The sequence below is a fragment of the Gracilinanus agilis genome, chromosome 3 (assembly GCF_016433145.1).
Source record: "Gracilinanus agilis isolate LMUSP501 chromosome 3, AgileGrace, whole genome shotgun sequence".
Classification (NCBI taxonomy): Eukaryota; Metazoa; Chordata; class Mammalia; order Didelphimorphia; family Didelphidae; genus Gracilinanus; species Gracilinanus agilis.
This window is the reverse complement of record NC_058132.1, coordinates 355,748,637-355,765,971: the sequence shown is the minus strand read 5'-3', so window position 1 is coordinate 355,765,971 and position 17,335 is coordinate 355,748,637. Positions and strand designations below refer to the sequence as shown.

At 38.2% G+C, this 17,335-nt stretch overlaps 1 protein-coding gene across 1 annotated transcript in view; it reads left to right on the top strand.

The window, feature by feature from the left end:
- The window catches only part of TAGLN3 (transgelin 3), a 38,989-nt gene that overhangs the window by 17,369 nt on the left and 4,285 nt on the right, over window positions 1-17,335 (top strand). The window contains exon 3 of the mRNA XM_044666786.1: window positions 365-539. Within this exon, the coding sequence (XP_044522721.1) occupies window positions 365-539 (175 nt within the window). The remainder of the gene's footprint in view (window positions 1-364; window positions 540-17,335) is intronic.

The window sequence follows — 17,335 nt, the reverse complement described above, 5'->3', positions numbered from 1 at the left end:
ATAAAGAAAAATTGATTAATAAATTAATGCTGCTGAAATAACCTCCCTCTAGCTGCTATGCCCAGTAATCAATTTGCTCATCAGCACTATCTTTTGAATTTTGGTTCCTGGTTTCCCCAATTGTAAACAGACTTGCTGGTTCAGAGAGGTTAGGTGGCTTGTTTGTGACTGCACAGCAAATCATTTGCAGCATTGGGAATAGGACTTGGATCATTTCTTTTTCTTGTGTAAACTGCCACGCCTTTCCGTGCTCCTTGGAAGTTGCTCACAGTGCAAGTTGCTTGGTCTAGGTCTTGCTTTCTCTTTTAGTGACCTGTAACTAATAATATTAGACAGATTCTCCACCCCCTCTTTCCTTTTTCAGGTGCTGTGCAAGTTGATAAATAGTTTACACCCAACAGGACAAGAGCCAATCCCAAAGATCTCAGAGTCAAAAATGGCTTTCAAGCAGATGGAGCAAATCTCTCAGTTTTTAAAGGCTGCTGAAATCTATGGAGTCAGAACCACAGATATTTTTCAGACTGTGGATCTATGGGAAGGTAAACAACTGAAGGGCTTGTGGGCAAACAACTGATTTGTATATTAAGAAATTTCCTTTTCTTCCTCCCTCCCCTCTCTTCCTTCTTCTTCCCTTTTTCCTTTCCTTCCTTCCTTCTTTTCCTTCTTTCATTCCTTCCTCCCTCCCTCCATTCCTTCCTTCCTCCCTCCCTTCATTCCTTCCTTCCTCCCTTCCTTTCTTCCTTCCTCCCTCCCTTCCTTTCTTCCTTCCTCCCTCCCTTCCTTCCTTCTGTCCTTCCTTCCTTCCTTCCTTTTCCCTCTTCTTTGTCCCTACATCCTTCCATTACTCCTTTCGGTCTGTGCCTATCTCTCTCTCTCTCTCTTTTTTTTTTACCATTTCTCACTTTGATTCTCTCTTTCGTCTAGAAACATCTTCTAGTGCCATTAACCCAATTGCCTGTCATTTTTCTGTTATCCTAATGCTCTGTCAATGATGTGCTTTATCCCTTTTGTGGAAGAGCCCTCAAATTAAGGATATCGTGAAGTCTTTTCAATTTGACATATAACCAAAAGACATTATTTGGAGGAAAAGTGTACACAGAATATATTTTATTTCTTTTGCCTCACCCACCCAAACACTAGCTAATAGAAAAAGTGGTATAGGAATGAGAATATGCCTTCCATTCATTTATAGGATTGATTAAAAAAATGATTCTTTTACCTTCGTCATTAAATTTGGGAAATGAATGATAACCCTAACTTGTAGTTAACATTTACCTGGGGGTTCACTATACCCTCCCTGTACATATCTGGTCTTGTTGATTATGATTCCAATAAAGCCTTCTTGAATCACTAAGAGACAGACGGTGGCTACTGAATCAACCGTTATTTCATCTGTTTATTGTTATTGGCTGTCTCAAAAGGCCCATTGGAGCAAATCAATGACGCAGTGATCCAAGTGGGTTGTCATCACATGGGGCTAACTGGTGATAACAGTATCTTCTCTCTATTAGAGATAATAGTATTTTAAAGTGCATTAAGTGTTCCAGCCTTCCAGCTAATGGCACCTTAGATTGAGCTAGTACTAGTATCTACCTGCTAAAGAGAGCAGCTTACAAAAAATGATTTGTACCATTAATCTTAGAAGTACCTCTATGAAAAATAAACAGAGGCAGCATTGTTACCTTCCTAAGAAGAAAAAGAAATGGTCAGCTGAGATTAAGAGTATAATAGAAACATCACAGAAATGAAGAGTTTCATAGGATTATAGTTTTACAACTAGAAGGGATTCAGAGACTATCAAATCCAACCTCCTTATTTTGCCAAATAGTAAAGTGAGTTCCAGAGATAGTAAGGGACTTGTCTAAGAAGATTACACAGGAAACAAGTGAGAACATTGGGATTCGAACTCAATCCCAAAGTGAGTACTTAATCCCAAAGTGAGTATTTCTTCTACTATACCACAGTGGAAAGGAAGGGAATTTTGAAGCTACTGAGGACAATTTCCACCCAATATTTATGTACTTCTTACCCAAATCTCTTATAATACAAATGATAGGATCATAGATTAGGAGCTGGAGGAAACTTAAAGACCATCTAGTCTAATCCTCTAATTTTATGATTAAAAATCTGAGGACCAGGAAAGTTAAGTGACTTTCCCAACAAGTCACAGCTAGTAAGCTTAAGAGGTGAGAATTGAACCCAAGTCTGTTGACCCCAGAAGCAGTGCTCATGCTAGCCTCCATGACAGCAGATTGAAGTCCCATGATGGTATCTTACTCTGGGTAATTCTAATTGATTTTTTCCCTATAGACCTTTCAAAGGGATGCTAACCAATGTGCTAGAAGCCTTTGCAATTCTGGGAGGTCCCGGGTTCTAATCTGGCCACAGATACTTCCTAGCTGTGTGACCTTGGGCAAGTCACTTAACCCCTATTGCCTACCCCTTATTACTCTTCTGCCTTAGAACAAATGAATACATAGTATTGATTCTAAGGTAGAAGGTAAGGATTTTAAAAAATCATCTTTGTGGCCCCTTTTATCTCTAAATTTTATCTCTAAAATCTATTTTGGTGGTGATTGATTAATCATGTCCAATATTTCATGACCCCATCAAAGATTTTCTTGGCAAAGATCCTAGAGTAGTTTGCCATTTCCTTCCTCATTTTATTTTACTAGTGAGGAAACTGAGGCAAACAATGTTAAATGACCTGTTCAGAATCACACAAATAGTAAATGTCTCAGGTCAGTTTTGAACTCAGGTTCTCCTAACACCTGGGCTAGCACTCTATCCACTGCACCAAAATGTTGTTCTAATGGTGGCTTTTTAGTCCTGGTTAAGGATGATTGAAGCTCAGAAGGCTAACGGATGGCATCCCCTAGAGCTCAAGCCAGGGCTGTTGATTATGCCATTGGCAGGAAGAAGGAAAAGCTCTGGAGTGACGAGAGAGCAATCTGGAGGTTGGAGTCAGGGAGGGGACCGGATGGAGGCTCAGGTGAAATGCCCAGAGAGCAGAGATGACTCAGAGCAAGCAGAACAGTGTGAGGCAGCAGCCAGCAAGCAGGGGCAGGAGCTGAGCCAGGCATCATGAGGAGGCATCTGCTTAGAGGAACAGCTGAACAGGTGTAGGAGAGGCACTGAGGTGTAAATGCTCTCAGATTAGAGAGAGGATGGCAGGACAGGATTAGGAGGGAGGGTGAATGCGTGTGCGTGTGTGTACATCAATAACACCAGGTTATGAGTTATCCCTCTCAGTCTTTTGCTCACAAATCTCCCTCCTCACTTCAGCCTCCCCTGTGGTTTTAATGCCAACCTCAGCATTGCAGGGTATTTCAATTCCCAGATGTCCATATTACTGGGTACCTCTTTCTTCCATCCTTTTTCTCCACTGCAGAGCCTCTGGTTCTGATTCAATCCAAACTAATACTGGGTCTCAGTCATGCTGCCCTGCCTCACGCCCATGTAATGAGACAAGCATGGATTTAGAATGTAAAGGTCATCTGGTCCAACCTCCTCATTTTACAGATGACAAAACTGAATCATACAGAAGTTAAGTGACTTCCCTAAGGTCACACACATAGAAAGTATGGAATTTGAACCCACATTATTGGAGCACATTATTGGAGCAGCTAGGTGGTGAAGTCAATAGCACACTGGACCTAGATTCAGGAAGATCTGAGTTCAAATCTAATCTCAGACACTATGTGATTCTGGACTAGTAACTTAACCTCCATTTGCCTCAGTTTCTCATCTGTAAAATGGGACACCCTGGAGAAGAAAAAGTCAAACATTGCATTATTTTTGACAAGAAAATCCCATGGACAAATTCATAAGGTCACAAAGAATCAGAACAACTGAACAAGTACAACCTCTGACCCCTAGTTCTTCACTCTTTCCATTGTATCTGTCCTCCATTTCTCATTTACATTTGTCTTTTTTATCTGCTGCACTGCATCTTCCTCTGAAAAAGGAGCCTCAGCAAACTTTCAGGCACCTACTAGCCCCAGGCCATGCATTTACAGAAACTCTGAAGGAAAGACTGGCCAAATGTATCCTCATTTTGAGGTTTCAATTATTCAAGCAGGCTGGGATTCTAGATGCATTCAGGATTCAATGATCTGCAATGATAATAGCATTTTTATAATGTCTACAATGTACCAGGTATTATACTAAGAACTTTACAAATATTATCTCATATTATCCTCTCAATAACTCTGGAAGGTAGGTGCTATTATTATGGCCATTTTACAGATGAAGAAACTGAGGCAAAAGAAGATTTGGATTTTGGTTTGGGCTCCAACACCTCTTAGAAGAGTGTGACTTTTAAATCAGCTTCCTTAAATCTCAGTTTGTGCATCTGTAAAATGGAGGCAAGATGTTTTCACAGAGTTATTTCATGTTGTAAGGAAAATACTTCATAAACATCAAAGTGCTATATAAATTATGAGGTTATATTATTGTAGCACTATCATTTCAGTTATATTTGCAATGAATCCAGAAGCAAACAGAAAGACCCCATAGTTTCTAAAATGTCCTTAGTACTCTCTGAATAGTACAGGCTATAATAACCTAAGATGTTAAATTGTAAAATTTAGATCAACTGAAACATTCAATTCAATATTGGTTTTTTTTTTCCAGTGTTAGGGAGATAGAGACTTGGAACAATGTGGACACATGATGGGTCATGGTATCTACAATATTGTTTTAAAAATGTTTTTATTGCTATCTTTTTTTATATCACCTTCATTTCCAAATAGATTTCTCCCTCTTCTCTCCTTAGCAAGCCATCCTTTGTAACATATATATGTATATGTTGTTATTATATGTATATATATGTATATGCAAAAGAAAAATAAGAGAAAAAAAACAAAGCCAATCTAGAAAACTTATCTATATATCAACTGAGTGTGATGGTATATCCAATCATCCACTTCCATAGAGACTACTCCCTCCATCTCTACAAAGAGGGGACAGATGTGCATTTTCTCTGTTTTCTTTTGAGTCACAAGCTTGGTCATTGTAATTTTACCATCTTTAGGGTTTTGGTTTTTGTTTATATATATATATATACATATGTATATATATATATATATATAAAACAACAAAAACCCTAAAGATATATATATATATATATAATTTAAATTTTTTTCCTGGTTTGCCTACTTTACTTTGCCATGTGCTATATAATTCTTCCCATCCTCTTCTATATTTTTCATATTCATCATTTCCTATAAGGCAATGATATTCCATTATATTTCTGGACCATAATTTGACTTTTTGCAGGAATATTGTTAAATCTCTTCCTTGTGGCAGTAGCAGGTGCGTGATCAATGAACTAGCTAGTTAGTTGTTCAAAATCCTCATGTGGATAAGACAAAGGATCATATCAGATCATAGATTTAGATTCTAACTTCTTAGAGAGCTAAGGTTAGATCATACGTGCATTGTCTTTGAATTATAGTTTTTTTTTTAATCACAAGCACATAGATTTAGAGCTAGAAAGTATCTCAGAGGTCATCTAGTACAAATACCTTATTTTATAGATGAGGAAACATCTCTAAAAAAAGTCACACAGCCACTGAGTACAGGAGCTGGTATCTGAATCCATGTCTTCTAAATTCAAACCCTTTACTCTTTTCACTGAATCATACTACTTATCTATTTTCGAGGGTCTAAGCCAGTCCTTGCTGACCCTCTGGATCTTGAAGACAATCACTTGTTTGACCAAGGTGTATGCTACAAAGTAGGTTTTATTGTCATCATCATCCTCATTAGATGACTTCATGTAACTGTCTCACAAGTCCAGTTCATTGTATTGTAATTCAATTATAATTCAAGACATGACTGTGATGTCATTGGTTCTCTTAGAAAAGGAAAGATGCACAGCGAATACCATGATGATAACAATTAGGTAAATCGAACTATACTTAGCTGAGAGAAATATGAGTAGTACAAACTCATAGAAAGAAGCAATATAGAGGCAGTTTGTCCTATACTTTTCACACTAATGGAAGGAGCAAAAAGAATGAGAACATCTCTCAAATTCCATTTATTAAAAATGGGCTTTACTAAGGAAAAATTCATGGAAGGTAACATCTAATTGCCTTACTGGCTTTCACTCTTCTTTGAAGCAGACCTTAGCTTGAACTTGCATCCTTTGCCAAATGAATAGCCCTTCTAATAGCTTCTGTGAGAGTTGATATAATGGAGCAGATAATAATGTAAGGAAAAACCTGGGTTCAGGTCAACATTCTTATTAGGAATGAAGGGCACGTTACATGTACATAAATAAAATTATTTTAATCATTAATTATGTAAGAAAGCTCAACTAAGTGGCCTGAGGGATGTTGTAGGGTGGCATCCTTCTAAGTAAGGATATCAAGGAAGGATTCATGCAGGAGGTAGCATCTGATCCTGGTCTTGAAGGAAAAGGAGGACTTCATCAAGAAGAGATAAGGAGAGAATTTTATTTCAGGCAGTGGAGAGAAATAAAGGGCAAATATATGGAGGTGGGAGAAGGCAGAATGAGATCAGTCAAGGACTAGTAATCCAGTTTGGCTGGATGTGTAATGAATATTCAGCTGAGGACTTTGTATTTTAACTTAGAGGCAATAAGGAGAATAGGGAATATTTGAGCAAGGGAATAAAATAGTTATACTTATGTCTCAAAGATTGTTTTTGTGGAGAATGGATTGGAAAAGGAAGGCCAGTAGATGTAGATAATGGATTGAAGAGAGGCCAATAGGAATTCTCTTTGTAATAATGGAGGTTAGAGGTGATGAGAACCTAAACTAGGGTGATAACCACAGAAGTGAGAGAAAAGAAATATATAAGGAGATTGAGATAAGATCAGAAAAATAGGTTGTAGCCAGATTTTGACAGATGGGGAGTTCAAATGCCCAACTGTCAAGTTTAAATTTTATCCTGAAGGGATATGTTGAAAACTCTCCTCCCCAATTTCCATCTAGTATGTCCTTCCATACCATAACATGGTGAGAGGGCAGCTCTCTCTTTTTCGTCCCTTTGTCTCTCCTCTTCCTTCCCCCATCTGTGGACCATTATCTCTCTTTTTCTTCTTTGCTTGACAAATTGTTGTAACCATATCCTCATCCCACTCCAAGCTGATGGGAAATAAATGGTCCCCTAGACACTTTGTAGTCTGTTTCTAACCCCCCTGATGCTTGCAACATCTGGTCCTCACTCCAGTTGTATAGCTGTGCCTGGGGCTTCCCCAAGATGGTTGATGGTGGTGGCCCTGGCTCTGTTTAGAGGGGGGAAACCATTCCTTCTTCCTGTTTGGACAAAAGCTACAGTAGAGATAGTGGGCCAACTTCATGGTTTTCATAGAGTCATTCCTGATTCTATCTGATGAACTTCAGTCTTGTTTACAAGGGTTAGTGTAAAGGTGGAAGACAAGCTGACTCAGCTCATATGATCCCTTCTGCAGGAGATCTTTCCTGGCCCTTCAGCTGTTAACAATTTCCCCTTTCAGATTACCTTCCATCTACCCTCTTTGTTTCTTCCATATACTTAGCTCCTGCATATTCCTCCCTTGGAATATGAGTATCTCAAGGACAGCCACTGTCTTCTACTCTTCTTCACATTCCCAGCACTGAGCACAGTGCCTGTCACACAGTATATGCTTAGTAAATGTTTGTTGATTGACTATATTGGTGAAAATTCTGGTACAGGTTAAAAAGAAGGAATTTATTGGAATTTATAACATGATTGACAGTCATAGTTGACAGTATGGGCTAATTATACAAAATAACCCAGTGAATTAGGTTAGTGTGGTGGTGGTTGTTTAATCATTTTCAGTTGTGTCTGACTCTCCATGACCTCTTTTCAGGTTTTCTTGCCAAAGACACTGGAGTGGTTTGCCATTTCCTTCTTGGTTCATTTTATAGATGAGGAACTGAGGTAATCAGGATTCATTGAGTTGCCCAAGGTCACACAGCTAGTAAGAGTCTGAGTCTGGGTTTGAATTCAGGTCTTCTTGACTCCAGTCTGGTATTCTGTTCATTGTGCCATGATAGCTGCCTTTATGTAATTGTATGGTTAACCTACTTGAAGTCAGAACATGAAGTAAGGAATTTTTTTTAAAAAAGGAAAAGCTCAATGGATAGAGAGCCAGGCCTATAGCCAGGAGTTCCTCGGTTCAAATCTGGCCTCAGATACTTCCTAGCAGTGTGACCCTGGACAAGTCACTTAATTCCAGTTGCCTAGCCCTTACCATCCTTCTACCTTAGAACCTTAGGACTAAGTACTGCTAAGGTGGGAGGGAATGGTTTTTTTAAAAAAGAAAACAAAAGAATTGCAGCTTCAGCCTCCTTCCCTTCCCTGACCCCCATAGACACAAGCTGGTACCTTAGCAGAGAGAATGGAGAGGGAAAAAGGAAGGCAGGGACCCTTTTAACTGCTCTGAAGGAGAAAAGAAGAATTGAAGTGTGAAGCAAAGTACCCAACTGCCATTCCTTGCTTTCTAGCCCCCCAAATCCCTATAAGAGCAGAAGTGCAGAGCGGCTGAGCAATTTTAGTTGACATCACGCAGCAAGTGGGTGATGGTATCTATATCAGTGATTCAATCTGGGAAATACAAGTATTTCTGGAGTTACTTCTTTTGGGTAAATGTAATAACAGCTAACATTTATAGATCCTCAAAGCTCCTAAAACACGTATATTATCTCATTTGATCCTCACAGCAACTCTTTGAGATAGGTCCTATTATCATCTCCATTTTCTAGATGAAGAAACTGAGGCTGAAAGACATCAAATGACTTTCCCAAAATCTTTAGGTTCTAAGTATGTGTGGGACAGGATTAGAATTCAGTTCTACCTGATTCTAGGTCTGGTACTCTGTCCACTCTGCCAGGATTTGCCTGATACTAATAGGGAGTAACCCTGCATTTGATATAGAGGACTCTCCATTTCAAGGAAGCTCAGAGTTTGTCTGGTCTTAGTGATGAAGCCTTGAAACATCTCTGAGATCCCTTCAACCTTCAAACCTGACCTTAGTTCCTGAAATAACCCTGGAGTCATTGGTGGAGGGAGGGTAGGGCAGGAGGTCTCAGCCTAGGATACTCAAGTCCCCATGGGATACAAGAAAGATATGGAAAATATTTGGTTAATAACTCATCTTATTGAAATGAATTTATTATATTTCTTTTTTATTGGTTTTGAGACAGAAGAGTGGCAAGGACTAGGCAATAGGGGCTAAGTGACTTGCCCAGGATTACACATCTAAGAAGTGTCTGAGGCTAGATTTGAACCCAAGACCTCTATCTCTAGCCTTGGACTCTCAGTCCACTAAGCCACCTCACTGCCCCCTCTTCATTATATTTTTACATGCATATACATGGTAAACTCCAGAATAATGAATAGGAAGTCCAAGAAGTTTTACTGAAAAGTCAAGGTTTGGGGAGCATCTAGGGGGCTCAGTGAATTAAGAGCCCAAGCCCAGATATGGAAGTCCTGGGTTCAAATCTGGATTCAGACACTTCCTAGCTAGAAAGTCACTTAACCCCCATTGCCTAGCCCTTATTGCTCTTCTGCCTTGGAACCAAAAAACAGTATTGATTGTAAGATGGAAGGTAAGGGTTAAAAAAAAAAAGAAATAGCCCTGGAGTCCCTGGTATACAGAGGGAAAAGCAATGTTTTCCAACTTGGGGTACTCAAACCCCCAGGGGCTACAAATAAGGTTAATTACTAATTTTATTGAAATTAATTAATTATATTTCTTATATGCATATGTGTGGTAAACTCTAGACTATTTCCTTTCATAATGAAGAGGAAATTTAAGAAGTTTTACTGAAAAGTCAAGGACTGAAGGGACTGAAAAAACTTGAGAAACCTTGAACAGGGGATGGTGTGGGGAGGTGGGTGGACATTCCTGTATCCTGATGGTTCTGGAACATAAGGGCAATAAGCTGAAGCAATTCTTTGCCATGGGTGGAAAGGGAGAAACTAAATGGGTGGAATTCATAGAGGGGTTTCAAATGTGACTCTTAAATATCTACAAAGATGTTTCTGACTCTCCCTCATTTTTTCCTTGCCGCCCTCACTAGATCTGTGAAAAAATGGCTTAAGCTATTATTTGGATGGTAGGGAGGCTTAAATATGCTCCTATGTTTATTCCCAGGCTGTTGGGGGAGGAAAGAGGTATTGCCACATGGTCCATTCTTGGGCAGCAGTAGCAGCACTTAACTCCACGGGCAGCTGAGCTGCGTTTCCATGGAGGAGGAAACCTTTCCATTTGTGAAGTATTCTAGGGTTCTGCCTGGAGGACATTTCCCTGGTGACATTAAACATTGCAATTTAGCTCAATCATTTTAAGCCTTCTGACCTATGGAAAGACAGGGGAGGCCTTCTGCTCTGTGTATCCGTAACAATAGCTCACCTTTATATAGCACTGTTGTAGTTTAGTGAATGCTTTCCTCTCAATACCTTTCCTCCCTTGAGATGAGTCGTATAAGTGTTCATATCCTTTTCATCTGGGGAGGAGAATGAACACATGGTAGTAGGAAGAGTGCTAAGACTGGCATCAGGAAGACTTTGAATTCAAATTCAAATCAACAATTACTGGCTATTTGATCCTGCTCAAATCATCTAACTTCCTTATACATCTAGCAACTTTTGTGCTTAAACCATAGGCAGGTTTAGAGCTATGCAGTGAAGGCATCAGAGATCTATCTCTTCATGTATGGATGAATAAACTAAAACTCATAAAGTACATTTGACTTACATGAGGCATGTTGCTAAAAAATGTTGGAAACAGATTTCGAACACATATCTTCTGATACCGAGTCCAGAATCTATTTTTTTTCCTTAGAAAGTTTTCTTTATGGTTTTGGTGTTATTTTTAGTACTATTGTCATTTCCCAATAATTCCTCACCCAGCAATAGAATCCTTTTTTGGTAATAAAGAGAAACAAAAGGGAATCACATGTATCCACCATGTCCAACAGAGTGTGAAATATTCTGCATCTGTAGTCTCCCATCTCTTGATAGAAAGGAGGTATATATCATCATCAGTCTTTTGGGTTCAAGATTTGATATTGCATTAATGTAATTTCTGATGGTTTTTAGTATTGTTTTCCTTCACATTATTGTAGTCTTTGAGCATATTGATTTCTTGGTCCTGTTTTTTTATTTTGCTTTTGCTCTGAATCACATAATACAATGGCAACTGACTCTTCTCAAGTTTCTTTAATCTGCTCATTTTCAATGTTTTTAATGACACACAAAAAATCCCATTACATTTCAGCACCACAGTTTGTTCAGTCATTTCCAAAGTGATGGACATTTATTTTGTTCCTCAGCTTTTTTGTTAGCACAAAAATTGCTGCTATGAATATTTTGGTCCATATTGGGCTGTTTCTACCTTTGACTTCCTTGTTGTAAGTGCTCAGGGTTTGAGATGAAGAGCCAGCACATTTTAGTCACTTTTCTAATATATTTCAAATAGTTTTCCAGGATGGTTGGATCTATTCATAGTGTTCTAGTATGTTTAATTTTTCAGAGCCTCTCCAATGTTATCTATACTTTAAAAAAATTTTTACTTAGAATATTTTTCCATGGTTACATGATTCATGATCCCCCCATACACTTTCTCCTCCCCCTCCCAAAGCCAACAAGCAGTTCCAGTGGGTTATACATATATCATTGTTCAAAACCTATTTCTATGTTATTCATATTTGCTGTAGAGTGTTCTTTTAATGCGAAAACCCCAATCACATTCCTATTGCACTACGTGATCAATCATATATTTTTCTAATGCATTTCTGGTTCCACAGTTCTTTCTCTGGGTATGTATAGCATTCTTTCTCCTAAATTCCTCTGGATTGTCCTGGGTCATTGCATTGCTGCTAGAAGTCTATTACATTCAATTGTGCCATAATGTATCAGTCTCTGTGTAGAATGTTCTCCTGGTTCTGCTCCTTTTGCTCTACATCAATTCCAGTTCACATGAATTTTCTCCATTTCTTTATTCCTTTCAGCACAATAGTATTCCAATACCAACATATATCACAATTTATTCAGCCATCCCCCAATCAATGGACACTCCCTCATTTTTCCAATTTTTTTGCCACCACAAAGAACGCAGCTATAAATATTTTTGTACAAGTCTTCCTTATTATCTTTTTGGGGTACAAACCCAGCAGTACTATGGCTGGGTCAAAGGGCAGGCAATCATTTAAAGTCCTTTGTGCATAGTTCCAAATTGCCCTTCAGAATGGTTGGACCAATTCACAACTCTACCAGCAGTGTATTAGTGTCCTAATTTTGCCACATCTTCTCCAACATTTATTGCTTTCCTTTGCTGTCATATTGGCCAATCTGTTTACCTATCTTTTTTTAAAAAATCATCTTTGACAATTTGATTCAAAAGACTTGTCTATGGAGGAGGGATTGGATTGGATCCATCTGGCTCCAGAGAGTCAGAACCAAGAGCAATGGATGTATGTTTCAAAAAGACAAATTTAGGTTCAGAGTAAGGAAATTTTCCTAATAATTGGAGCTGTCTCTAAATAGAATGAGCTATTTTTAAAAATGGCACATTCAAGGGGGCAGCTGGGTAGCTCAGTGGATTGAGAGCCAGGCCTAGAGACTAGAGGTCCTAGGTTCAAATCCGGCCTCAGACACTTCCCAGCTGTGTGACCCTGGGCAAGTCACTTGACCCCCATTGCCCACCCTTACCACTCTTCCACCAAGGAGCCAATACACAAAAGTTAAGGGTTTAAAATAAAAAAAAAATTTAAAAAAAAATGGCACATTCTCCCACCTTGGAGATCTTCAGGCTGAAACTAGAGGAGTGTTTATTTGTCAGATATATTGTGGTTGGGATTCCTTTTCATGTATCAATTGGACAAGGTGGTTACCAAGATCCTTTCTCAGTCAAATTCTGCTATTGGTATGAAATCAAACTGCAGAACTATTTTAATTTGCTTATCTCTTAATATTGGAGCATTTTTATATGATTGTTGATAGTTTGTAGTTTTCTTTTGAAAATTGTAGGTTCCTATCCAATGTCTATTAATCTATTGAGGAATGGCCCTTAGTCTTATTCATTTGTGCCTATGCCTCATATATCGTGGTTATCAGACTTTTATCAGAGTTGGAAATATTTTCCCCACTAGATTTTTATTGTTGTTTTAGTCTAGCCTTCTTCATGGTAAATTATTCTGCTATTCTTTTCCCTCCTCTTTTGTCCATATGACTTGGTAGCCTTCAAGGGAAATATGACTGCATGTCATATTTCTGGATATGTGCTCTGTTGTTTTTCTACTTTTTAGGATTTCCTCAAAAAACTCAGTGAAGCAAACACAAAAACTTAAAACATTCTGAGAAGAACCCTACATTCTTAGGTATTTCATCCCTCTCTCCCTTCTGCCCTTCCTTCAGGTTTTTTGTATACTATTTCAGGAAAACATTGTAGCATGGTGGATAGGGAGACAGCCTTGAAGCCAGGAAGAACTTGGTTTAAGTATGCTTTTTGACACATACATTCTGTATGGTCTAAGTCAAATCGCTTTGTCTCTCAGTGTTGTAGACCATCAATATCAAAGATTTTAGCCTTAAAACTTGTTTACACTCTGAAAAATTATTGAGGAGAGACCTAATTTTATTGTTTTGTCCTTTTGGTTTTGTCTGAGTCTTCATGGCCCCAGTTGGGATTCTCTTTGCAAAGATACTGGAATAGTTTGCCATTTCCTTCTCCAGATCATTTTACAGATGAGGAAACTGAGACATACAGACTTAAATGACTTTCCCAGGACTGCATAGCTAATAAGTGTGTAAAGTTAGATTTGAACTCAGGAAGATGAACTTTCCTGACTCCAAGCCTAGTAATCTGTCCACTGTGCCATCTTGCTGCCCTTGCCCCCAAGTAGTTTTTTGTTTACATGGGTTATATTTATTAGCATTTATCATATTAAAAATTAAAATGTCAGTATTTTTATGAAAATACATTTAACCCCAAGGAACCCTTGAAGGATCTTGGGGAACTTCTGAAGTCCTAGGACTACCCTTGGAGAACTGCTACTCTAGGCAACTCTTTAAGATTATCAATTTCTAAGGAGGTGCCAACCTGTATTGGTAGAGAGAGTTTTCTCCCTCTGAGAGCTCTTTATCCCAGCAAAATCTCAGGAGTAGCCTCTCTCTCTCTATCCATGTTTGAGAAACAAGCAAAAAATGAGGGTTTTCATCATGCTATCTTTATGTTGCCTTAGCAGTGCTATTGCTTCCCTTTGGTAGTTACTGGAAGATGAAAACAACCAGTCTTCCAAGAGTTAAGAGTATGAATCATGCATGATTTGTCTAAAATAGAATAAGCAGTTCTGAAATAAAACATTTTGAACTAAGGGTTTTTATCTGAAAGGACTGGTACCCAGTATGAAATGTGGTATTTGAATGTAGCAGAAGGCTTTTTAATCTACCTTTGGTTTCATCTATTTTTGCTTTTTCTTCTTTTTCTTTCTTTCCACCGTTAATATTACTTTGGCTATATAAACACACTTTAGAAGGTATGTCAGAAGTGGGGGGGGGAGGAATAATGATGAGATCAAGCTTGGTACAGTGGATAAGAGTCAGAAAGATCTGTGCTTAAGCCTTACCTCCAAGAGTTAGCTGTGTGTTCCTAAGCAGGTCCTTTAATCTTCTGTATCTTAGTTTCTTCATGTATAAAATGAGAACTTTAGATAGAAAAGCCTTGAAAGGGTCCCCAAGATCTAAAGCTATGATCTCATGGTCCTGTGTTCTTTGTTAATATGTCTTTTAAAATACCGAAGTCAGGTATAGTCATCATCTACTCAAGCAAGAAATAGAGGACAGCTCCCTGCTTTGGCTCTGGTGAGTCGGGTGAGCCAACTTTTTTGAAAGCTAAAATATATAATCAGGCAGAATCAGTTGCCTTGGTGATGAAAAGGTCTAGTCCAATTAAAATATAACTAATTTGGTATCACTTTAAGTACAGACAAATTAGTAATTAAAATTGCCTCCACATCTTTCATTAAGCCTGCTCAGACCTTCTTAGTTTCAGCATTTGTTCCAGGTGGTGAATCTTTACCTTTGGTAGTCTCATTCTTTCTTGTTTTAATTTTATTTGTCCCCATACCAACAAATGTTCCAACAACCAGTCAGGTTTGTTATCTTTGAGCATTCTCTTAGGAAACTTCTACTTCTATGTTCTTCTTATAGTTCCATATAAATACAGGAAATATCTGTGATTAGGGCAATAAGAAAACTCTCTCCAGCAATGAAGAGGGCATAAAGTTATATAACTTTGGGGCCATGTTTACATGTGTATATATAAAATACAATATTATCATATTATAATATTAATAAAGTATTCTAATGTATTTATATATTTTGTATATATTTATATATACACATATATAATTTATTTATATGTAATTTATATATTTATCTATAATTTATCTAAATAATTTAATCTATTTGTATATGTATACTTTATATGTAACATATATATCTATTTCTATCTATCTACCTATCTATATTTATCTTTAGTTTAGATAAATCAGAGGCTATTTTACTTAATTTCTTTGGGACTTAGTTTCTTCCTCCATTAAATGGGGGAAAGAGGGTAAATGCCCTACCTCTAAGCACCCTTCTAGCTCTCATCCAGTAATCTTAGAATGGCTCCCAAGGTATATACAGAACAAGTGACTTATCCATAGTCACACAGGTATCAATAGCTGATTTGAACCCAGGTCTTCCTAACTCTAAGTCTAGTAACTCTATTTACCGATCAATGTTGCCTTTTTATCTCTTGGATTTTCCTTTCTTTCCCTTACTGCCTCCACAATCTTTTCTCTGGCTTCCACTTCTGCACTTTCTCAAGTTTCATCATCTCTTCACAGATTACTTTTCATTTTTGTAGACCACAAGCAGATATTAATGTTACTGGGCTTTAGGATCTACTATTTGAAATAGAAGACTACCCATCTCTTCTTAAATAAATGGGAATCTCAAAATGGTCTTCCTATACAGACCTCGTCTATTGCACTATATTTCAAATTCCAAATTCCATTTGCCCTTTCCAATCTGTTTTTCCCTTATAATTCTTTATTCTCCAATGACTGAGCTACAGCAGCCAGAATTGGTAATTCTAGATATAAATAGAGCATTTTAATACCTGCCTTTAAATTAATTTCAACACTACCACGAGCAGACTTGAGTCTTCCCTTTTATTTAACCTTTGTCCTCCCCATCTTTCCACTACAATTTTCATCTCTCTTTTGTGCTGCTCATTTTGCTATAAACATCACATGAGTTTCACCATACATCTCCTCCAACACTGGGGCCATCTGTCACCAGGGGAAACAAGGAGAGGGGTGGGAGTGAGGAGAACAGGCCAGGCTATTCTCCACCACCATGGCTTCTGTTGCTTAGAGGTCACTTAGTTTCTCAAGTTACCGCCATCCTCCACCCCCAACACACACACACACACACACACACACACACACACACACACACACACACACACGCTGGATTTATATAAAAACACGAAAGTGTTTTCACTGGATCACAAAATAAAAGCTCAGTTTCATGTACATAGATGGGTAGACCTTTTAAAGTTTAAACCAAAATATGCCAATCCCTGAAGCCACCTGGGGTTTCTCTACACAATGTGAACTGAACCAACACTCTACCTCCATTTCTTCTCTCCATTATCAGGCATTGGGCGAGTGTTCTTCTTTAAGGTAGGACACATATCTTAGTGCAGTAAAAAGATTTCAGTACTTGGAGTTAGGAGACAGAATTTAAGTCATGTCTTTGACACTTAATAGCTGATTCATTATCATCCAGTTCTTGCAGTCATGCCTGACTCTGTATCAACCTATGAGAGGTTTTCTTGGCAAAGATATTGGAGTGATTTCCCATTTCCTCCTCAAGCTCATTGTACAGATGAGGAAACTGAGACAGTGACTTGCTGGGGTCACACAACCAGTAAGTTGCTAAGGTCAGATTTGAACTCCAAGCCCCGAATTCTATCCACTGCACCACCTAGATGCCCTGATAGTTGTGTAACCATGGGCAAATCATTTCACTTCTCTGTTCCCTAATTAACTACCATATCTATAAAACAAAAAGTCTTTTAGTACCTACCCCTTAGGATGAGAAAAGTGATTTGCAAATCTAAAAACAGTGTATAAAGATATGTAATTAAGTTAGTTTTAATATTTTAGGTGTTTCCTTCCTTCCTTTTTCCTTCCTTTTTCTTTCCTTTCTTTTTTCTTTCTTTTTTCCTTCCTTCCTTCCTTCCTTCCTTCTTTCCTTCCTTCCTTCCTTCCTTCCTTCCTTCCTCCCTCCCTCCCTC